Source organism: Diabrotica undecimpunctata, chromosome 9, assembly GCF_040954645.1.
Source record: "Diabrotica undecimpunctata isolate CICGRU chromosome 9, icDiaUnde3, whole genome shotgun sequence".
Lineage (NCBI taxonomy): Eukaryota > Metazoa > Arthropoda > Insecta > Coleoptera > Chrysomelidae > Diabrotica > Diabrotica undecimpunctata.
Window position 1 is genome coordinate 109,079,679 of NC_092811.1, and position 25,493 is coordinate 109,105,171.

The 25,493-nt window shown below is 31.9% G+C and overlaps 2 protein-coding genes and 1 non-coding gene across 4 annotated transcripts; 1 reads left to right on the plus strand and 2 right to left on the minus strand.

Annotated features, from left to right (window-relative positions):
• Nucleotides 1–45: 45 nt before the first annotated feature.
• On the plus strand, nucleotides 46–3,176 carry LOC140450387 (uncharacterized). Of its 2 annotated transcripts, none has more exons than XM_072543984.1 (4): nucleotides 46–588; nucleotides 1,286–1,410; nucleotides 1,466–1,540; nucleotides 3,047–3,176. In XM_072543984.1, the coding sequence occupies exons 1-4, from the start codon at nucleotides 309–311 to the stop codon at nucleotides 3,107–3,109; spliced, it is 543 nt and encodes a 180-aa protein (XP_072400085.1). In that variant the 5' UTR covers nucleotides 46–308; the 3' UTR covers nucleotides 3,110–3,176. The 2 variants fall into 2 exon arrangements, with proteins under 2 accessions (XP_072400085.1, XP_072400086.1); XM_072543985.1 differs by having other exon boundaries at nucleotides 81–582.
• A 5,287-nt stretch (nucleotides 3,177–8,463) lies between these two features.
• On the minus strand, nucleotides 8,464–15,165 carry LOC140451279 (uncharacterized). Its single transcript, XM_072545022.1, has 3 exons — nucleotides 15,015–15,165; nucleotides 14,736–14,944; nucleotides 8,464–8,649 (listed from the first exon to the last, which is right to left on the minus strand). The coding sequence occupies exons 1-3, from the start codon at nucleotides 15,016–15,018 to the stop codon at nucleotides 8,464–8,466; spliced, it is 399 nt and encodes a 132-aa protein (XP_072401123.1). The 5' UTR covers nucleotides 15,019–15,165.
• A 1,401-nt stretch (nucleotides 15,166–16,566) lies between these two features.
• On the minus strand, nucleotides 16,567–16,640 carry TRNAI-AAU (transfer RNA isoleucine (anticodon AAU)). Its single transcript has one exon. It is a non-coding gene; the product is annotated as a tRNA-Ile (tRNA).
• Between the last annotated feature and the right edge of the window lie 8,853 nt (nucleotides 16,641–25,493).

A 25,493-nucleotide genomic window follows, 5' to 3' on the forward strand; every position in this document is an offset into this window, starting at 1 on the left:
ATCGAACTATCGAGCTAAACATCAATATCCAAATAGTTCCATTAAATAACTTAGCAAATGCTTTCAAATTATGGTTTAATCAGCTCTGTACCCCTTTAACGATTTACATACGTATTGTAAAAATAATAAAATTGAAAGTAGCTGAATGACTACCTTCAATTTTCAATTAGCACTTAGCAAAAATAAGTAGAATAAGTACCTAAACCCCTACCCTAACCCCAAATTTAAATTTAAATTAAATTTATTCTATTCTAACATTCAAGTTCAAACTTATTTATTGTTTTGGTTGGACTAATAATGTTTAAACCATGGATGAAATTAAAGAGAAGAATAAATATACTGAGTTTAAAGATATAAATGGAAATCCAATTAACTTACATGTACAAGAAATTTCTCACTGTGTAAAAATCACAATAGTAAATTGTAGAAAAGGCCTATATAGGAAATGTATAATTATATTTATAATAGCAAGTCTTGATTTAATTTGTTTGGTGTTCAATATTTTTTCCATTAATGTAATTTTTACAATTTTATGCCTGGTGTTGATGTATTTGTATTCAGCATGCAATATAACTACTGAAGGTAATGGTAAATACAACAAAATTATATCACCATTTAACAGTTTTAATGGAAATTGAAGAATGACCAGTGTCTATCTTTCATCTCAATAAGCTGCCTTTTCCATCTTGTCTGTTTATTGTTTTTTATTTCGAGTTTACTATTTTTATGGTTTTGATATAGGTACATACCTATATATTGACCCATGTGAGATCTTTTAATCTTAACTTACATCTTCCCAAATCTATGTTGTCCTGGATTCCGACTGGGACTAATTATAATAATCTACTCAAAATATTGTGTTCCAAATTTAAATTTGACTATCTAACAGTTGAAAATAGTCATACAGAACACATAATGTCACTGTATGACACTTTCTTTTTCATCACAAGCTAAAGCAGAAGTTTCTACTAATAAATAATTAATATTAATAATGACCCTTTTCTAAAAAATCACCCAGTGTAGGCTTTTTATTTGGAAAACAGAATATGTTGTGAAATAATGAGACTACATGAAAAATAGTCATGTGTTATATCATCTCTCCAGCTAATAATTGTCTTAATTTGTCATAAGTCAGTCCACTCCAGAAAGAATTATATATATAACCCTTTTTTGCTTTTGTGTTAGTTGAATCATTTCTATTGTTGTTCCAGAATTTTATATTATGATGAATAAAAATTATAAATTAAAATATTTTTTCATATTATTAATTTTTACCCATTTCCAGAAAGTCTAGTCTTGATCAAAGATGTGGGCATTGAGATTTCTTCAAAACAAGTGGTTGGTGTAAGAAAGATGTTTTTTCCTCGAGAACAAGTACAAAAGATTTTTATTAATGAAGTAATCTTTAGGGTAAGCTATTGTTTTAATGAAATATTAGCAAAAAATTAACCAAAACATTTTTTAGAACAAAGTATTATTTATGTTGACATTATTTGTTAGAGATTTTAAGAACAATGAAAAGTTGGTTCCACTATTTACAGTAAGTATATCAAGAATTAATATCCTTATAATCACTTTTTGTATACTTTAATTTTTTAACTTGTTAAATATTGTTATGTATTCTTATGTTTGCTACCACTTAATTAACATTCTTTTTCTTTGCTTTTATACTTATAAAGAGTAGGCTTCTATTTTAAAATGTCTTTCTTTGGTCATATCAATATTAACTCTTTATAGGAACTTAACAATTTTACTTGTTGTTCTTGCTTATTATTTCATCATTAAATGTGCCCTAACCATCTTAAGCTGTATTCTCCCATTTTGATATCACTTGTTGCTACACCTAGAGTTCAAATCAATTTATTACCCTAATAAATGTATTCTTTTATTAACTTTTATCATCAACCATCTAAATATTCTTATATCTGCAACATATCCATTATTCTTCCTTTTGTTTACCTACTCCACATTAAGTGCTGTTTATTGTATCTTTTCTCTCATGAATGTCTTATAGAATTTGCCATTATATTTCATTGGAAGTTATACAATACACTACTCACCTCTATTTCATCTAATCTGCTCTATCTACATGGCATATGTTTCTGTCACTCTATAATATGATCTATTGATCTATATCTAAAAATATTTCTTTTCACCATCAAAGTTATCATTTTATTGTTAGTAGCAACTATTTGCTACTCTTCAAATGAACATTCTATATTATATGTATAGTATTGTCTCTATATCAGCATATAGCATGGCAGAAGTAAAACATATGCAATGGATTTGTTTTTTGGTGACATATTGTAATACCTTTTCTTGCATGTAACCTCAAACTATTGAATAGTGTATCAATATAAACATTCAAGCAATAAAATAGATATTTCCCTAACAGTGGCACACCCTGAATTTTCCTGTGTGGGGTTTTGGTTGGACACCATGTTGGAATAGTGCCCGGGAGGTTTTAACCCCGAAATCCCCTCTGGGTGTGCCACTGTTCCCTAATCACAAATTTAAATTACTTATTACCTGCATTTAATTATGCTGATTTAGCATTTACTGTACATCCACATGTTTGGCCCATTAATTGTATGTTATTTGTGTTGTTGTCCTGTAAATATTAATGATGTGCACACAGCATATAAGTTGTAAAGTGCACAATAGTGCTAAGCTAAGAAACAGTGAAATATTTAACCATTAAATTTTGATCACACATTTTTTTCTTTCATAAGAAATTGCAAAGGGTACTCTTTATTGCATGATAAATCATTTTCAAGAACAAATTACCTAGCACAGAATAAAAGACCACCCATTTTATTGTGACCTGAGGTCAGTTGCACAAGTTTCAGACTGAATCCTTTACAGATAGAACTTAAAATATTAAAATTGTACTAGAAGCTGCATCCACAGATAACAAAGCTGTAGTGGTATTACCAACTGAGTATGACTACTCAGTATATATTGGTACTACATAAAATTTTACCTGAATTTACCATAAATTGCAAATTAAAAACCTTGTATTATTCTAATATTTAAAAATTTTTAGGATATTTTACCACAGCTAGCAGTACTGAAAATTGTTTACAAACATATCAGACAACAACTTTGAATATTCATAAGCAATATTATATTTTTCTGTATAGGAACTTGGACTGACTTTATTCACATTTATAAATTGTTTATAAATAAAATTTATGTATAAAATTGTCTATTCATTGAGTTATACGAAAATAATTTTTGGAGATATTATGAAGACCAGTACAAAAAAGCACAGAAAGAACTTAAGAAAACATTAGAGCATGGTAATAATAATAGCTATACTATTCACTATATTAATTGATGTCCAAAAGTTGTCAAATGCGCTGCTATAAAAAACATAAATTGACTCCATTAGTTATATTATCAGAATGTTGGTGGGTTGTGAACTATAATGAATGAACTTAATAATGGGATTTCATGTTCTGTTTATGATATAGTTTTTCTTACTGAAAGCTGGCTCACATCTGATAAATATGATGAAGAAATATGCATTCTGCAGTTTAATGTTTTTATAGTAGATAGAAACTCATTAACCAAGAGGTAAATTAGTAAAATTAGAGGTGAAGGTGTTTTAATAGCAGTGAGTTCCCATATTCAAGCTATTGATGTGAAAACAGGATCACATAGAACAGTTATTCCTTATTTGCAAGCATGGTTTAGAACAATTTATAGTAGCAGGAGTATATTATATCACCCTGCTCTCATCTTTAGTATTAGAGTAAATGAAATAGGTAATTTACCAGGCAACAAGAAGGTATCTACATACAACTATGCTCAAGGTAACTACTGGCATCTTTATCATTTAATTTTTCATTATAACTGGTCCTCATTATTCTTATGTCAGGATATTAGAAATGCTTAATGTTTTTTTATAGTAAAATTTACACATTTTTGAGTTGTTCTATTACTAAAATCAAAATAAGGGCCAGCACCTCTACATCCAGGTTCCGAACTGGTTCTTTCAAGATTTAGTCCATAAAATTAAAAAGAAAAATAGTCTTCCTCATTTGTGTTTGAAAAAAGCCTCAGGGCGCCCAAAGAGTGTTGAATTTCAGCTTTTAAGAACTGATATTAAAAGTCAAACCAAATATGAGTATAAATTATACAAACATTCACTTGAAAACTATGTAGTTGCTGACCCAAACAAATTGTGGATTTTTTTTAAGTCAAAATATAAATATAGTGGAATTCCCATATAATCCCAAAGTTTAATACACCTGTTGATATTGCAAGAAGTGTCTTTGCTAAATATTTTGTATCAGTGTATGATACATCTGACTGCACACATTGTCACAGTACTAGCACTCTCACATTACTAGCGATTTTGTTTAATATGTCGATTGAACAGAAATATTTTCCAGATATCTTAAAAATGGCAACAATTTCTCCAATACATAAAAAAGATAAAAAAATGACATTCAAAACTTTAGACATATCAGCCTGTTAAATAGTATTGCTAAGATTTTTGAAGGCATCGTTTATTTACTCTAAACATATTACTAAGGCTATTGAGGCAAGGGCGCAGTTGGACGTTCTATATACTGATTGCGAAAAAGCATTTGATAAGGTCAATTACTGTATTCTTTTAAGTAAACTGATACAGTTTGATCTCTTAAGAAAAGCTTTTAATTTATTAAAATCATATTTGTCAGGTAGGAAAATAGTAAAAGTAGGTAATTGATTTTCTCACCATGATGTCATCCTCAGGAGTTCCACAAGGGAGCAAACTTGGACCATTGCTCTTTATTTTATTTATTAATGACTTGCCAGTTTGTATTAAATCTTGTAACAGCTTAATATATGCCAATGATTTTAAATTTTTAAAACAATCTCTAATAAGAAAGATAGGTACAGTTAAATTGCGGGATGGTCTAAGGTCAGTTATTCAATGGTTCAACTATTTGAAATTGACTCTTAATGTTAAAAAATGTGCAGTAGTTTCATATACTCGAAAACTTAATAGTGTTAATGAGGATTATTATATTAATACTGATCGAGTGAGTGTTATGAAGGATCTTGGAATTACATTTCAAACAAACAGGAAGTTCAATATCCACTTTTGTGAAATAATTAACAGAGCCCATCATACCTTGCCTTTTGTTATTAGAAATAGCAATAAATTCAGAATAAGCACAATTACAAAACTCTATAATACCCTGGTAAGACCACATATGGAATATGCTTCAAACATCTGGTCACATACTGTATTTTCAAACTCAGAAATGATTGAAAAAGTTCAAGAACGATTTTTAACATTTCTATACATAAAGAATATCCATACAGGGTATAATAGATTTATTTCAGTCGCAGTCACTTGCCACTAGGAGAAACAGTCAGGCCATCGTGTTTATATACTTAATTGTTAACAGTATGAAGTACACATTAGTGATGTAGTCAGTTTTTGAACATTCGCGAATGCGAATATATGCCACCGACATTCGCGAATACGAATATTCAGTTTTTTTTTTAATTTGGCAATTTTAATTGTCTCCGGCAGTCTCATTTACGTGAGGTGTGTAGTAAGATAAGTTCAGATAAATTTAGTAATTCAGCAATTTTCAGAACAATAAAATTATACAAATCATGTACTGTATTACATTACAGTGTAGTGTACATTATAATATGTATCTTGTTCCAAAAATTGCTGCATTAATAAATTTATCTGAACTTATCTAACTGAAGTCGAACTGTTTATGTTTGTTTGTTTAAACTGTTTACATAAAAACACATAGACTATTTTTAATTTGTAGTTTAATAATTCTTAGACTTTTTCAAGATGATTGTCTAAAATTAAAAACTTTTGGATAATAAAAATTTCAGAGAATAATTTGTTTTTGTTTGTTTAAACTGCATCATTTATTTTTTGTTTTCTAAGCTTGTAAAATAAAGTGAGTTTTCTTAATAAAAAAACTGAGAAGTGAATGGATTTTTATTTTATTAACCTAATCTTCAAATTATTTTTTTTTATACATATTTATATTCGCAAAACATTCGCACAAATTTCGCGAATGCGAATATGCAAAAATATGCGAATATTCGTTACATCACTAGTACACATACCTACTGTGATTTTAATTGAGTTTATTTACTTTAGAGTATCTAAGAGTAGGTTAAGGATAACCAACCTAGCTCTAGGTATTTTTTACAAATTCCTATAGAAACATGTGACCAGTAAATAATATGTTAAAAATTTGTAAGTAATGAAGTATTAGGAATATGTATGGTTTGTGACTAAGAGTTCGGACTGGGAATAGAGAACCGAGTATATTAATACTACATCGTGGATCCATCCATTTTCTCCACCGCAGTGTAAAATTATAATTTTCTACCCTTTATTGGGCGGTACTGAATTAGAACCAGAGTATATGTCACAAAATTAGAACACTTTTTGTTATTATTCTTTAAACTTTTTTTCACGGTGGCATGAGTATCATACCAGCACCAGGTCTCATCTTCTTCTTTTGGCATCATAACCCTGGATGGGTCTTTGCCTGTCTGGCTATGTGCTTCCATTCAGATCTCTCTTGGACTCTTCTCCTCCATTGTTTTGTATTCATCGTTTTCAGGTCGTCTTCCACGTCATCCAACCATCTCGTCCTGGGCTTTCCTACCGGCTTGCACTGTAACATCATCTTTGTCGTTTTCGTGTCTTCTTGTCGCTGAACATGTCCCAGGCATGATAGTCTTTGAGTTTTCACAAATCTTACAATGTCATATCCTTCATTTAGTTCATTAACCTCGTCTTTTCTCCCGATTCTCCATGTGCCGTCTTCCTCTTGCACCGGGCCATATACTTTTCTAAGTATCTTTCTCTCGAATGTCCTGAGTTGGGCTTCCTCTTTCTTCATTACCCAGTATTGTTTATAGTTTTGTACTTAAAATTATTGGCTTTAAGAAATAATCAATGTGCTGTTGTTGAACATGAGAGAATGTCCTTTCGAACCTTATGATTTGGGATAATAGCGATATCCGATATTTTGATTGGCTCTTGGTTCACGTGTACTGATCAATAGTTTGATGAAAACTTCAACTGGGGGACTACCCATATTTTCAAACAATACCAGGCTCATCTGAATGTAAATATCAATGAGAATATTAAAACTTTGTATTATTATACATCTCAGTCATTGATAATTTTAATTATAACTACTCCTGATACAGTACTTTTATTTTAATTTTTATTGCCTGCTTTTATTACAGATAGGTAAATATATTTTTACACAGTCTCGCCGAAATATGAGACTACTATAGCCAACAACATGAATATTTATTTAGATCTTTTATTTACTAATGCTAAAGACGTTTTGTTTGTTAAATCCAATGATCCTCTTTTTAATGATAATGTACATAATGTTTCTTACAGTTGCTGCTTAAATTTGAAGACAGTTGAGGGTAATACTCTTAAGTTGGAAGAATTTTATTATGATTACAAAAATGTCAATTTTTGCAACTTTAATTATCATTTTGCTTTAGTTAACTGGAATAAATTTATAGATATAGAGCGTTTCACGTTAAGAAAATAACATTAGGCTTATGGAGATCAGTGTTGCCAAAACTCTCAGGCATGTGGTTTACTAGATTGTCGATATATTTTTGAATTTCCATTTTCAATTAACATTTAACTGTAAAGTCAGAACAACTGAAGAACCACAAAGCCTTATTATCATTATGTAGTCTCAGAGAACGACATAAAATCGCTGACATACGCACACCGTATTATTTTAAGTTGCAATTAGTAATTAGATATATGCATTCCAAGCGGTCCGTTTATTTGCTTTTAAATCTTTAATAGCCGGCAAAGTGCATGATTTAACTAAGCAATATTTTCTACTGATTTCTATGATTCATGGTATATGATATTCTTACCGAAAAACAAATAAACTGTCGTTACTATAATTAAAATAAGATAAAATAAAATTATCTTTTGTAAATACTATTTATTTAATTAAAATCATTTTCCCTACTTTTCATCTCTTGTTTCGAATGGGCACTTTTGGTCAATTATGTTAAAAAACATTAATTTAATTCATGTCTGTGAAAACGAAAAATACAAATTATACAGCCCTGAATCGTGCTTGTGTTCATTATGGCATCGCTGCGCTTCTATCGTCCATAAGAAATACATGGCCCTATCTCCGCAATGTTATTTTCTTAACGTGAAACGCTCTATAGTAATGATTTAAATGTATTTGTTTCCAAATTAGATGAGGTATCGTATGATGGAATAAATCTGTTTGTTCCATACAAGAAATATAAATCTTCTAATATTCCCAGTTTTTTATCTCTGAACCGTTTCTGAACTAAGAAATTTAGTTGTTCAAAAAAGATGAAACATAAAAGATATTTGGAATCCAATCACAAACTTTACAACAATTTTTCTCAAAAAAAGGAAAAAGAAAAATTTACGACTTCCTAGTTTTTTCTCTAGACACGATTGTGCAAATGAAAGGAGTACAATTTAAAAAAATTGAGTGATATAAAGTGAAGAAGTGATATAAAGAAAATATCAGAATAAATTTCATCAATTATTTTATTAATGGCACAATTCTTTGATCTTAAAATATCGAGAAGCTTCATTTGCTCATACATCTTCTTATTGTGTTCATAATCCTAAAAGGGTAAATATATTGTTAAAATTCAAAATAATACAAAAACAAACACTCATGAGACATTCGATGCTAAACTGGTGTAAGGCACTGACTGTTTTAAATTATTTCATTTTCATATGTAAATTCATATAATGATTCTTAGATGTTACATCTTTAGTTTTATGTTTACATCTCTACTCAGTAAAAAGCTTGAGTCTTACAGAAGATGCCATAAAACAGTTAGAGGTATTTAAAATGTGGTGGTGCTACCGATGTATGTTAGGGGGCACATATACATCACACAACTAACGTAACTATTCTCTAGAGGCTAAGCCAAAGAAACACAGCTTATAAGTCAAGATTGAGGACAAGACACGCCCTGGATGTAGACATATATTGTGGTTGACCAATCTTAGGAAATGGACTGGTCTAATGTCAACTGATCTGTTTCAAACTGCAGTGAATAGAATAAGATGTGTTCTCCAACACCATAGAAGATAGGCACCCTTAGAAGAAGAATGATACAAGAAAGTACAGAAAAATATCTTCTTCTTCTTCTCCCTACTTTATAAATAGGCAAAATGCCTGTTTTACTTCGGTTTTTAGGCTCAATTGACGTTGTCTGACCATCTTGTCCTCGGTCGTCCCAATGATCTTCTTCCATTTGGCGATTTGTCTCTTGCTATTCGTACTATTCTGTTTTCTGTCATTCTTTCGATGTGTTGATTCCATTCCACTTTTCTTCTTTTGGTCCACGCGTTTATTTCCTCTATACCACATCTCGCTCGTATTTCCTCACTTCTTATTTTGTCTCTTAGAGTTTGGTTTGTTATTTTTCGTAAGACTTTCATTTCTGTTGTTTCCAGTAGTCTTTGTGTTTTCGCCGTATCTGCTCTTGTTTCCAGTGTGTACGTCATTATCGGTCTTATTGTTGATTTGTATATCCTGGTTTTCGTTTCCGTTGTGAGGTATTTGTTTCTCCAGATTGTGTTGTTGAGACATCCTGCTGCTCTGTTTGCCATGTTCACTTGTTTTTGTACTTCTTCTTCCACTTTTCCGTAGCTTGAGAGTTTTATTCCCAAGTGTTCAGTTTTCATCACTTGTTCTATTATTTTGTTATTTACGAAAAATATGAAGACTAAAAATGGACAGAACATGCTTGATTTTTGGTATGATTTATTAATAGGTTATAGGTTAATATGACGAAGATTTGTTAATAGGTAAAACTTTCTGGGAACAAGCTTTTGAAGAAAATAATAGTTTATAAATATGGAGGGACTATAAAAAGCCCTTCAAAAGATTAAGATAGGAAAAGTAGTGGAATATATCAGATTGAATCTGAAATTCCTAGACTGTAACAGATTTTGGAAATAGTAAAACAGCTTTTTGTTAAAGAAAATATCAAAACAACGGGAAGAACATATATATTAATAATGATCTAAAAAAAGGTGGCCAGATTAAACAAGAAATTTACTAAGCTATTTTACTTTCAGCAATTAGCTTTAAGGTGTATATCTGTTACTCCAGTGAATAAGTGGTCGATTTTTTGAAAAAATGGGTTTAGTGCACTAATGAGTACAGAATGACTTCTCGGATGTGCTGAATAAGTAGTTAAGTTTGTACAGTGTAACAACCTAACCTAACCTAAAAGTTGTAAGCGGACTCTAGCCAAGGTTATACACATGTGTATTTTTGGGCATCTTTGAAATTGATGTACCTACTCTTTAGATTAAGTCAATTTAACTAAAAACATAATAAAATAATGTCTTAGTAAATAAACGGTTAATTGACCTGCCCAGTTATGACCAATAATTATTTTCTGTGCTTAACAGGTTAACACGATTTGACGTATTTTGGTCCACTGTGCATAACTGGTTTAACTTTATTATAGTTATTACATCATGAAATGTTCTGACTAATTTACAATCTAAAGAAGATATCTATCTAGCAGATACAGCGTAGTTTATATACTAGTCGTTAGATAGCGTTGTATGTACATTTATTGAATTTTTAAAGAACACTATTCGGGGAAGTACAAGCTCATGTAACGATATTATTGTCGAGGTTAAATTCAAAGTTTACATTCATTTTTATTTTTATTCTGTGCCCGATAACATTAGGTCTTCATAGTATTTCTAGATTGTCTTTAAAAGATGGATTCCCGATCAACATTTTTTAAGAGAATTAAAAGAAAAAGCTTTTGACAAAAAAGATTGTGCTGCCTGTTTTTGATTCAGACAAACTAAAAGACAATAATGATAGCGATTTAATGCAAGGTAAGGTATTTATTTAGATCTCTACAAAACAGTTTTAGAACAGTTCTTTGTTTTAGATGTGGATGCCGCAAATACATCATCAGCTAGTAATAATGTTGCCATTGATGTGTTGGAAGTTTTCGATTCAGATGATAGCATTGCTTATCCGATTTATTTACCACAACCCGGATATTCAAGCTCTTCAGATGAAGGAACCTCCAACCCTAAGCGGACGAAAAAAATCGGTTGCCTGTAAAGTCGGTTTTACGGGCGAAAATTTTACGTGACAACGTCTTTTTCTCGGTAGAATATTTATTGATATGAATATTATTAAATTGCACAATAGGAACAAGGAATTGAATGAAAATAAGAATTGCACAAATTTTAACTATAGAAATATATTTTGTTTACTAAAACATTGTACATGTAAACTTAAACTTAACTAATTTCTATTTGAGTGATTTTGTTGAGGATAGGACGATGATCGCACAAGCACGGAAGCACGCACCGATTCAACGCGCCTTGCTGCGCGCGCAGCGGACCGATCATGTTTGAGTGGGAGAGAGACGCAAGGCATTCGCCGGTCCGGCGGGCCTCTCTCTCGTTCGGTGACTCACTGTAACAGACGTGAGCGGGCGTTACACTTTTTCATGAATGACTCCGAGCCACAACCTAATTTAAGACGTTGTCACGTCAAAAACAATTCTGTGCCAAGAAGACAACAATGGAAGCAATTCATGTAACACTGAAGTTCTTGAGGTAAGAACTAATAATAATATATATATTAAAAAGGGGAGATCCAGACGTCAAAGAGCTGAATGCAAAAAATTGAGAAATTTAGGAAAATCATATAAAACTGAAAAAGGAAAAATAATTTCTGAAAGAACAATGAGTACTTTAAAATCATGTAGAATGAAATGCAATGAGAGGATAACAGAAAATGATAAAAAAGTTTGCTTTGAAAAATATTGGAATTTAGGAAGTAGAAACAAGAGGATGAGTTACGTTGGTTCTTTGATAGAAATAAATGACAAAAAGACTAAAAAAATATTACTAATCCAAAAAAAGACAGGTCATGCAGTTGCTCTTACCATTTAATAATTGATAAACAAAAAGTAAAAGTATGCAGATATTGTTTCCAAAATATATTGGGTGAAACAAAAGGTTTTGTCCAATTAGTAATAGAAAAAAGAAAATTTCTGCAAATGGTATAATACAAAAAGACCAACGAGATATGGCCTCGCCTTCAAGTAAATGGAGCTTAAAAGATTTGCAAGATGTCAAGCCCCATATTTTGTCATTCCCCACTTACGAAAGCCACTATTGTCGAAATCGAACCAATGAAAAATTTTTACCATCCAATTTGACTATTTCGAAAATATTTGATTTGTATAAGGAAGGATGAGCATCTTCTGTTTGTCTAACTATTTACACTAAAATTTTTCGTGATTTAGGTTTAGCTTCTAAAAAACCAAAGCAGGACACATGTCACAAATGTGATAATTTTGATGTACAAATTAAATTGTCGTCAGGAGAAACTAAAACAAAATTAATAGCAGAAAGAGACGAACATCATAACATGGCTCAATTTGCTTATGAGCAGAAAAGTGGAGACAAGGCAATTGCTAAAGAAAATCAATCGAAAGGAGTTTATGCATTTGACTTGTAACAGTGCCTGCTTACCCCTTACCTTACAACCTCAGTTTCTTTCTACAAGAGGCAGCTGTGGAGCTTTAACCTCACGGTGCATGACATGGTAACAGACAAAGCAACTTGCTACTTGTGGGATGAAACCATATCTGGCAGGGGAGCCACTGAAATCGCCTCATGCCTTAATCATTTTTAACACACTTGTCCTCTGAAAAAACGGAAGTAACATTTTATTCTGATACATGTGGCGGTCAGAATAAAAATAATATCGTTGCATTAATGTTTCTTAATTTTGTTAATCAAAATTCAAACCTGAAGATCAACCACAAATTTTTGATTAGTGGTCATACACATACTGACCACTCCGTTATTGAAAGGACCAAGAAAAAAACCAATTTAAAAATAAATCATCTTAACGACTGGGCAAAGTTAATCAGAATTGCTAAATAGAAAAATCCCTTTGAAATTGTGATGATGTTGAAAGAGAATTTCTTTGATTTCAATTCACTTGTGACGAAACATGGCCCTTACATTATTAAAAAAATTGATATTGATGGCGAACAGTTTCTGTGAAAAGCTGTCCAATGGCTTCAATATGCTCAAAGCGGTGGCCAAATTTCATTTAAATGCTCATTAAGACAAGAAGATCGTTTCAAAACAATAAAGTTTACCTCACATTAACAACGAATCAGTGCCGATAGCCACACAAAAGAAAAAAGACTTATTGTCTTTATTGCCTTTAATAGATCCTTCATTCCACGCATTTTATCAAAACCTGAAAATGAAAAACGATGTCGCCAATGATCCTGACCTGGAGGAATTGGATCCTGACCAAGATACACAACTTAATTTAGAATAAATGTTTTTAAACTTACTGTAAAACTGTTTTTGTTAAATTTTAAATGAAGAAATATCATTTTTTTGTGTTTTAAGTCATTAAACCAAAAAATAAAATACATAGATTGGCTTATTTTCATTAATATATTGAGGTGAATAACAAGGTAAGTCAATGGTGAATAAATGGTTAAGTCTCATATCTCATTATCCTAATCATTTAGTAGTTACAGAATGAGACCAAAGTTTGTATTCTATCATATTTTTTTGTAAAGTTTTCATATAAAATGGATTTATGACATGTTGTCAAAACTTGTAAGTTGTCTCCTGAAAACTATGCAACGTTGACTTGACCACTTATTCACTGGAGTAACAGATATAAGAATAATGGAGAAAAGATTAAATAAACAAACACAAAATATATTAGAACGAGAAACAAGCTGAATACACAGTTTGCTAAGCAACAAATGATAAACATAACTTGAAAAACATATTACACAGGAAACCCAAAATTGTAAAATAATCTTGATCTAATAATTAAGTGATGTAGATTAAATATCTACGAAATATTACAGTAAAGGCAAGGTGGGACCAACAGAAAAAATTGAGATATTAGAAGAGCAACTCAACAATACAGTGTAACAACCAAAACAGAAGGGAAGAAAAAGAAAGGTCAGATCAAGGTAAAGTTGGGAAAATAAAATTAAAAAACTGGGAACAACACAAAATAAAAGTTTAGAAGAAATGAAACATTTGATGATGGATATAAAGCATAAGAAGATTAGGAATTAAAGTACATATACTTCATAACACATCTCATAAGTTAGGCAAATCTTTGACAGGATCCATTAATTTTTGTATATATAAAAACTCCATCAATGATGAAAATTTTCTCTAAAAAGTAGAAAAATCATTAAAGACAGGAAAATTTACTCAAGAACTATTGATGTATAAAAAACTTATAAGAAGGTGCTTTTCAGACTTACTGAATCATGAAACAGATCTTCTTGTGGTAACCTTAGCATGTATGCATTCTAAAAAGAATATAGACCTTTTGCATGCAGGCATTCTAAAAAGAGACCTTTTTTCATGTTACACTCTATCAATTACAGTTACGAGTCTATGAAAATATTGATAATGGACTCTACCAGAGTGTGCACCACTATATAATTTTACCTGAATATAAACGGTGTATTCAGATAATTTGTTTAGTAGGATACTTAATATAAATTAATACTGCCTGAAAGAAATCTTACTACAGTATCTCCTGTTCAACATACACCTGTAATACATTAATTCTTTGTCTCTCAAAAAATGTGTCTACACCAGTTTAGTTTTTTATTAGCCTCTTATTTTCTATCATACTAACACTATGATTTTTCAATTCTTCAAGTTTTCCTATAACATCATTGGGTATTTCACATTTTATCACCGAATCTGGCAAATCTATTTTGAGTTTTCTTAACTGTTCTTTATGATGTCTGTATATCATCTTATGTGATTGGTAAACTAAAGCAGGGACTGTTTTTCTCAACTCTATCATCCGTTCTATGCATTCTTTAACATCAACTTCGTCATCTAGGATCAAAAGATATATAAGAGTTAAACAATAAATTAACATACATCCACAACAAAAGTATTTACCTACCCATTGAAAACGTTACCAAATATTTTGAATTTGAATTTTTGAGGTTAATATTGCATCTGTCACAATCTGTTATTTGTTCACACAGCGCATTTGTGACATAGCGCAGTTATTTGTTCCATATGCTGTGGCTGTGAGCCGAGAAGAAAAGAATACCAACTAGAGATGTGTAGTTCACCATCGAAATAGTTCAAATGAACGATTCTTTCAACTGAACTAATTGAACTAGTTCATTAATTTTCATAGAACTAGTTCACTGCGAACGATTTGCATTATAAATTGTGTCTCAACTTTTAAAGAAGAAAATAATGAATGAATGAGATCATATATTTATTACTTTGAGAATGGGATGGACTGACTAGTTTAAAAAAAGAAGTGTCAATTAGCCTCAGATAACAGATCATAATTCTTATGAACGTGACAATAACATAAACAGTCTTATCTTAATATCATAATAGTTCGGATCTTATGCCCATGCATTGGCTTGAACGTTGACATGCTGTGTTGTTTCTCGTATTGTAATTTTGAAATAACAATTTTAAGTTGTGGTTAAAATGATTGATTCATCTACATAAAATATAATTTTATGTAAAAGTGAGAATGAATATGTGTTATTTAATGTTCCTAGAAAATTCATTGATTTTTTTTGTAAGGTTCTTTTAGAAATAACCTAATTTAGATACCTATGAGTTTAAATATACGTAAATATAAAAATATAAAAATCATACGTGAACCATATTTATATTTAAAACGGTTAATAAAAAACAAATCTTAATAATTTTTTGCAAATAAAAAAAATGTTATTTGCAAAACATTTGAGAAATAAATTTAAAACATTTAAACCTAAACATACGATCGAAAGAAATGGTTCCGACCCCGAACTACTTGTACGGTAGTGAAAGAGTGAAAGACTGACTGAAAACCGAAGAAAACGCGCGGCCAGCGCCGAGCTTGTGTGATGATAAGACGAGACATCTGGCAACCAGTTATGTGGATTTCGATTTCGGTCCTACAAATAGTTCTTTCGCGAACTAGTTCACTGAACTAGTTCATTTTTGTGAAATAGTTCTCTTGAACTAGTTCGTCTAAAAGAACTAATAAGCACACCTCTAATACCAACAGCAAAAGAAGTAGGAACATCGTTCATAATACATTCCGGTGAACATAGCCACAAATGAAGCTTACAGAACGAAATATTGGCGTTTGGCAGTGTTGTCATGTCCTTAGATTGTATATATGTTCATGTATGCTTCAAATATATAGAGAAAGCTTTTAAAAGTATATTTTTGTTATATTATTTTTCTCGTTATTTTACCATTTTATATTCGTTTTTCATGATTAATCAATTAATTAATATTATATCGCATGCTCTCTCCCGATTCATTCTGGACCTGGCATCACTGCCAAATACCAAAATTTAGTTCCATGGAGAGTCGAACTACTAACAAAAGTGGCGTTTTTAAGATTAACTAATTTTTTTACGAGAATTGAAATAAAAATGCAGAATTAAAAAAAAAGTATTGAAATAAAAATTGATATATAAATAAAAAAAGTTTGGCCCATGGGGGGATCGAACCCACGACCTTCGCGTTATTAGCACGACGCTCTAACCAACTGAGCTAATGGGCCAGTTGATACATTTATTAAATACGCTATATATAAATTGATAAGATTTTTGGAAGTGTACTCTGAGAGTTACTTTTAATTAATGTAATTATATAAACATAGTGAAACAATATAAATAATTAAAAATCGTATTATGGTATTTATTTTTTTAATTAGTTTACCCTATTGTGGAATAAAGATTTATTCACCTGAATGGTTAATTACGTAATTTAGTTTATACATGTCAAATAGGGTTGCACACGGGGCGTCCCGTCTCACACTTTGTCCAGCATTTTGTCCCACGAGACATCGATTTTGGCTTCGGGATGGGACAGCGATTTTTTTGCGGAAACTTTGTCCCGCAGGACGTCCCGCATGTCACGCAAAAACTGCACTTTTATCATTATCGGAATGATTTGTTTGAATGAATGTTTTTTATAATTTCTGTTGTTATTATATCTACTGCAGGAGCTTTTCCATACTTCAACGTTTTTATTGATTCTTCTAGTTCTTCCTCGTTTATTGAGTTTTCTGTATTATCTTCCAATATATTATTTTGTTCTTCATTCATTCATTCATATCTCGTCTTGGTTTATATCCGTTAGCAGTTTTTCAAAGTGTTGTTTCTTTTAACTATTTCTTTTGTTTCTGTAATGAACTCTTCATTTTTATTTTTAATGCTGTATATTTCATGTTTTTTGTGTTATTATCGTCTTCAGGGTTCAGTAGAATAGCTTTAGGTTACTTTTGCTATCTTCTTTCATTTTCTCTCCGAACTTTTCCCAATTGTCTCTCTTTGCTGCTGTTACCAATATTTTTACCTTTTTTGTTTCATTTTTATATTTACTGTACTTCTCATTTGTTCTATCTTTCAGATATTGTAACCATCCATTATTCTTTTCTTTTTCTTGCTTTTTTCTTTCTTCGGATCACCATGCTGTCCGTTTCTTTGTTGAGTCTTTTTTACTTGTTTTGCATACTTCCTTAGCTGCATTCAGTAGATAGCAGGTGCTTGTGGTTATTCCATAGGTTGTTTATATCATTTTTATCATCTGTTTTTTTATTGTTCTAAGTTTTTCGTTTACTTTTTCTCAAATATTTTTGTCATTTCTTTATTTCTTATTTTAGGTCTTTATTTTTTCCTTTTCTGTACTAGTCTTTTTCTTCTTTTTTATTTCTGCTCGTATCTTTGTTGCTACCATGTAATGGTCGCTGCCTATTTCTGGTCCACTTTGTACTTTTGTATCCATTACTTATCTTCTATCGTTGCTTTTAACTAGTATACAGTCAATTATGGATTTTTCATTCCGACTCTTTACTTCTATAGTATACATGGGGATTTCCTTGTGTTTAAAATTGTATTAGTTATTGCCATATTGTTAAAAGTGCAAAATTCTAACAATCTCCTTCCATTGTTATTCCTAGTTATTTCTCCATGTGGTCCTATATGTCTAGTTTATATTTCGTCTTTTATTCCTACCCTACTGTTGAAATCCCCTGAAATGTATAATTCTCCTTTTGCGGATCCTGTTGCAAACGTTAATTCTTCCCAAAATTTATCTTTGCTTTGTGCGTTATCATCTTCGTTTGGTCCATATACTACTAACCATGTTTTCCAGAAGTTATCTGTTTTTCCAGTCTTTTATGTATAATACGATCTACACCTGCAGCTGCTCTTTCATCATCTGATACTCCGCTACATATTAAGATATGATTATTATCCATTTCTACTTCTCCTTGTCCTTTTTTCTTGATCTCTGATATTGCTAGTATACTTAATTCTGGAATCAAACTTCTCTACTTGTTCCATTTCTTTACCATTTATGCTCTTTATGTTCCAAGCTCCAAATTTCCAAATGGTATGCTCATTTCTTTTCTTGCTTGAAGATTCTATGTGTTTTATGTTTTTAGTTCTCTGATTTAATTTATTCGTGTCCGTTGTCATTGCCAGGGTTTTCTCTTTATCACATCCCTTGTTTTTTTCCACCAATTGTCTCCGTTTTTCCGATTTCTGTTTCATCTCCGGTACTCCCCGTTTTTTGCATCCCAATATTTTTAAAAACGCCTATCTTTTCCCATCAACATTCCTCTCCGTCTAATATAATCTTTTTAAAACCTACTTTTACCGTTTTACCATTTTTCCAAAGTTCTTTACAGTTTTCGGATATGTCTTTTCTCATTTCTCTTTCTTTGGTTGTTAGATCATTATTTATGAATAGGTACCTTTTCACCCTTTAGCTTTTTCAGCCGACTCTTTTTTTGTATAATTTTATTTTTTTCCACGTGTTCTTTTATTTGTAGCAAACAAGTTTGCTGCCCTAGTTTTATTGCTCTTTCTATATTTACTTCTTCCTTTAGCTGTTTTTTATGGAATTTGTCAAATCTTCTTTTATTTTCTCTTCATCCCAACTAGTTATTATTAGCTTTATGTTAATAAAAATATAATGAGAAAGACAAACAAGAAAAGCTTGGGTTGTATTTCAGTTGTAAATATTTATAGAAACTTATTAAATATTTGGTTCACTTTTTAATCATTTTGCATGGGTACACAATTGTAGTTTTTACCTCTCTTACTGTCTATATCTCTCCCTCTCAATACCGAATAAAGTATAGATTTCATAAAGGATATTTTACTTTATTTTTATTTATTAAAAATTATTTTTCATCGGAACTTTAATATTTTCAGCATCCTTTTCGAGTTATTTATTATTTCTCATTTCCTTTATATGCGATTTGTTTTTATAACATTACATACGATTTATACTTTCGTGCGAAAAGCAATAAAGAAAATAAACTCATCTTAATTTATAATCACCAGAGAAATTCATAGGAAAAACTCAAATTTCTCATTTGTTTATAATCAGTTTGTCTGTACCCTCTAGAGGACAAAATGTATTTGAGTCATAACCTAAATATTTGAAAATAAAGTGGGTGTTGGCACCGCTCCAGATCTTAAACTGGTTTTTAGCTACCTACGAGAAAACTCAGATTAAACGTGCAATCTGAAAATTAGAAAAAAATTGTTCGGGTAGATAAAAGTGATGTCGTTCTGAAGCTATTTTTTACTGCATTTTAATATTGTTTAGTATCTTTACCGGGAATTAACACAATTTCAGTGTATTTTGACGTTTAGACTTCCACTTCAGAAGTCGTTCTTAAAATTCAAATTTGTATTCTGAAAACGATTTCCGAATTACAAGAATCAAATTACGTACGAACGGAAACTTGGATTAGATATTTTATAGATATTTATAAAATTAAAGAAAAATAGAACCGAGGAGAATCAGACACACCAAAAACGATAGACACGAGAATTAACACTCATACTTAAGCTAAGAAACAAATTTCTTCAAATTTTGTACTGCCGATATTCCGCTTTTAGGTAAGGTTAGATCAGAAGTTTTTAAGTCGTTTTAAAACAGACAGGAGAGTCAGAGAAGGATGAGTCCTATCACACCACCAATCTAATTTGTGAATTTGTTATGAGAAAGTCCCCAAAAGGGTGGACTGTTAGTGGCTGGAAGAAAAAACTCTAACTTAAGCTTCGCTAATGACATTACACTAATAGCTCAAAAGAGCAATAAATGCTGAATCGTTTATGAAGAATGTTTTCACTACTTAGTTTCTATGATTACTAATCATGGAAGAGTTACGAAAAAGAGTTTCGAAGATGAATTGCTATTACCAAAAACGCGATGAGTCGCTTAATGTAGATACATATATCTAAAGAAAATGTATATATTTCTCTTGCACCACTATGAAGGAAAATACGACTATTAAAACATTAGTCTTTTCAATATTTCTGTATAGTGTTGAAATTTGGACTCTTTGGTCACAAGAACGCCAGAAGATCGATGCTCTCAATGCAGCAGATCGATGCCACGAAGAGAAGAATGCTTAATATAAACAGTTTTATTGTAAACCATTTTAATATTAAAACAATAATGTTCCCTGTCTACAGCGAATTCTTCGGTTCGTTGGGCATATGAGCCTTAGGAACAACAATAATTTAAAAATACCAATCTCCCCAGGAAACGTTTCAGGAAGGAGAGTAGGGAAACGGTCATCGTCTTGGTGAGCTGACAAAATCGGTTATTTAACAGGCATTTCATTCTGCGAAATGCTTAGGGCAGCTGACAACAGAAATCGATGGAAGCATTTAGTCGACTGTAGTATGACTAACGATCCTCAATAATGGGGTAACGACAAGAGGGAGAGAGATAGAGAGTGAGGAAAGAAAGAGAAAGATATATTCCTCTGCTTAAATGGCCCTGTATCTAGGTGTTATTAGGTCAAAAAGAGTGCATTCCTTTTTTAAGTCTGTGCGAAGCAACATTGTCTATATAAAAACAACTAGTACGAAAGTCACTTTAATCTTCAGCGTCATTTCAACAATGTTCAAATCGGCTTTCAATTATCTTCCTGTAAATCCCACAGATTTAGTTGGTTACACTAAGCTCTCGGCAATTCGTACAATACTTTCTGTCGCCGTTATTCTTGTATATATTGCTGATATATACATATTTCCATTCTGGGGTAGATCTTGGTCTTTGATGTATACATCAAAGGTATAAGCTAATAGCTGAAGTAGTTTGTCAGGGATATGTTTATTCAGTTATGTGGATATTTTCTACGGTCCTGTAGCCTTACCATTTTTCATATTTTTGGCGTGTTTTTAAATTTATTTTGGTGTTATTTCCATTTCTTCGCGGTAGTAATATATATCATATTTTTCGTAGCCAATATCATAATATTCCACTGATTTTCTATCTGCATTTTTTTTCTTATTCTTTCTATTTTTATCTATACCTATCTTACACTATTTGTTCAACCTCTGAAGTACCTTATCGTTTATTACTCTACCGTCGCCGGTACTTCAAAGTCGTCGTTAATAATATAGGTCATCAGCATACCTTATATTGTTTAATAATACTCTATTGATTATTGTTTCTTTTGTAGTACCATCAAGTGTTTCTTAATAAATGAGTACGCTTTACAGGTTGAACAAAAGAGGAGACAATATACAGCCTTGATGAATCCATCGTTGGAAAACACAGTTTCTGTTAATATCACATCGTTGGAAAACACAGTTTCTGGTGATATCACATCGTTGGAAAACAAAGTTTCTGGTGTAATCACTTCCTTGGAAAACATAGTTTCTGGTGATATTACATCGTCGAAAAACAAAGTTTCTTGTAATTTTTCAAAAGTTTCTTCTGATGTTCAGAAAGTTTTTGCTGATATTTTGAAAATTTCTACTGCCATTGTTTCATTATAAAATAAAGTTTTAACGATATTTCTTCTCTTAACGATAAAATATCTTCATTGAAAAATAAAGTTATTGTTGATATTTTGTCTTTTAAAGAAAATATAAAAAAAATCGAAAAGATTTGCTGTTCGAAAAGATTTCAAGAAACTGAAAGACGTTGAAAAGAAGATGAAGGAAGCAGGGACAGCAGATAGAGAAATTCGATCAATTACAGTAGAGACAAGACAACGACACGAAATATATTGGAACCACATTTGAATGGAGTAGAGATTCTGTTCGTGTTAAAGTCCCAATTTTCGACGGAAAATCGTCATATAATAACTACATCAAACACTTTGAATTAGCAGCAAGAGCGAATAGATACTCCTAAAAATAAAAAGCTGTAAACTTGACTACTACTCTTCGACGAGGAGATACCTTTGATGTGCTTCAAACTATAGCCATATATGAGACAGATGATTTCGAACCACTTGAAAAGACACTAAACATGCGATATGGTCACGAACACTTTGAGTATGTCTACCAGTGACAGTTCATAAATCAAAAACAAAAGTGGGATGAGGCTCTTCAAGAATGTGAGGTAAATATTGGGAAGTTTAATATTGCAATACGATATTCTTATCCAACAGCTCCTGAAGACATGATGAAAAAGTTGGCTATTCAAACATTTATTGGTGATCTTTGTCATTATAAAACGTAGAGAGCACTGCAATTAGCTCAACGAAGAGTTGGCCGATGACTTGCCAGTCGCTCTTGAGTATGAATCTGCTACACAGACCTCTGGTGGATACAGTAAAGTTAGAACTATAAAAGAAAACAAGAATATGAAGACAAATTTGACCAGCTTGTTAATATGATGAAAGGCATTCCATACAAAAAAATGAAGACCATAAGGTCCTGGAATTGTGGTGAAATGGGACACGTACGAAGTTTATGTAAGCACTTTAGCTACAACACTAATCAAGAAACTCGCAAGCAGTTTAAGAATCCAGAGAGTCAGATAACCAGATAGAAACGATTCCAAGAATGTGATTTTAAGATTGAGCATCTTTAGAAGGCCTCGCCCAGCAGCAGTGCTGAGACCAACGGTGATCAATGAGGAGTGGATACCAACTAACATCACTTGGGCCTAGTCAGACTCTTTTATCATGGAAGACGAGTACTTCGACTATTGCTTAAACTAGTACTGGAAAATGATGATCGTTCCGAGAAGAGAACACAGTTGGTGATTTCAAAGAGCAGAATAGGCGAAATACTTCGTTACACGACAGTCCAAAGTTACAAAGTTACACGACAGTCTATTAGGAGGGCATTTTGGTGTAAAGAAAATCCTTTAGAGAATTCGGGAACGGTTTTATTGGATGGATAGTTTCGACAATGTAAAGGACTGGTGTAAGAAATATACTACCTGTGCCATGAGACCACTATTGCAGATCTGTTGGCCCAAGAGTACATCAGCCGATTCGAGGTGTCTTTAGAAATCTACAGTGACCAAGGAAGGAACTTAGTGCGGAATGGTAGAGTGAGTGAATAAGACAGTTGACAAATATTTGGAAAAAATGATATCTAATCACCAGAGAGTCTGGGACCAGTAACTTTCATTCTTCACAGTAGTCGACAGATCTGCTCTTAATGAATCAACGGGCCAAACACCAGTAAAAGTCATATTTGGACGCGAGATGAGACTCTCTTGTGATCTGGAATTTGAATGTCGACCTGGAGAAGATATAGGTGGTGAAAATTATGTGAACGAATTGCGAAGAAGCATGGACGATATACACTAGTTGGTCCGTTCCCATCTTCAGACCGGAGGAGTTAGCTTGGCTTAGGTGTGCTACTTTATTGTTTCTTTATTGTGTCCCACTTTTTGTATATGAAATTATGTCATCCGCAACACATTCTACACAACCTTTGACGCAAAATTGGTAAAATATTGAGTTACATCATTTTGGCTTAGGAGGGCAGTATACCTGAAAATTATTTATATTCAATGGCGTAAATATCTTTTGCTATATTTACAATACAGAGTTTTTCTGTTCATCTGTTACATATCCAGTTTTTTGTATTTGTATAAACCTTCAGATTCTATCTCTGTATACTTTTTGCGTAACAAATTATGTTTTTCTATTCTGGTAGCTCTTTTTATTTCATTATTTATTTTTTTGCATTCATTCTCATTCTTAATCTTAACGATTTTTTTAACGACGATCCTTCATCATATTCAGAACCTTACCAGTCACTCATTACTTTTTCTTTAAATTGTTTGAGGACTTAAATATTTCTCTGATATAATTTCTCGATGTATTTTACTTGTAATTAATACTTTATTTCTTAATTGTTGGACTAAGAAGTTACTAACGGTGAAATTCTACATGATAAAAACTCAGTTCTTTACAGATGGGCACAACATTTCAGCGAAAATCTAAATATAAACGATATTGAAGGAGGCTACAATATAGACAATCAACAAAATCTACAACGTCAACTTCACAGTTAAGACCCAACAAGAGAAGTAGTGCCAAATGCCATCCTAAAACTCAAAGATAATGAAGCCTCAGGAATCGATGAAATCTGCTCGGAAATATATAAAAAAAGTGGTGATCAACTTTTTGCAGCAATCCATAAACTAATAGTACTTATATGGCAGAATGAATTGGTACCAGAAGAGTGGATAAAGGGAATAATATGTCCGTTGTATAAAAGGGTGATCAACTGGAGTGAAAGAACTATAGAGGCATTACTCTGTTGGAATCTGCGTATAAAATCTTCGGTAATGTATTGTTTGAAAGACTTTAACATTTTACAAAGGATATTGTTGGTCAATATCAATTCGGATTTACTGCTGGAAAGTCAACTACACATCAAATTCAAGCACATAGGCAGATTCTAGAAAAGTCACTGGAATATAACATAGACACACCCTCTCTTCGTCGAATTCGAAGCAGCCTATGACAGTGTGAAAAGAACTGCATTATATAATGCAATGATAGACTTTGGGTTCCAATTAAGTTAGATAAGTTGACCCAACTAACAATGCAAAACGTAAGCTCATGCGTTAGAATTGAAGGAGAAAACTCTACGTTCTTGGACATTAATAATAATCTGAGACAGCAGGACGCGCTGGCTTGTCTCCTCTTTAATATTGCCTTGGAAAAGGAAATCAGACAATTAAATATTAGAATGAATGGAACTATTTTTAATAGATCGACGCAAATTCTCGAATTAGCTGACAATATAGTAATAGTGGGCAGAAGTATGAGATACATGGTGCAGTGTTTTACAAGGCTTGCGGACGCGGCAAGTAAATTAGGACTTGTGGTAAACGAGGAAAAAACCAAATATATATCGTGGTTTCTAAAAACCCCCGAAATATCCAACAGAGAATTCAAATTAACAACCATACCTTTGAGCAAGTCAAAGAATTCACAACTATGAACTATATCAGTTATACACCGATCCAGATATTGTGAAATTCGTTAAAGTGCAGAGACTTGAATGAAATTGTCGTGAATGAAAGAAGTCGTGAATGACCAGGAAGCAGATGGATTGATGATGTGGAAGAAGCCCTACAGATTCTAAGGGCCAGAAGATGGAGGGAAGTTGCCAGG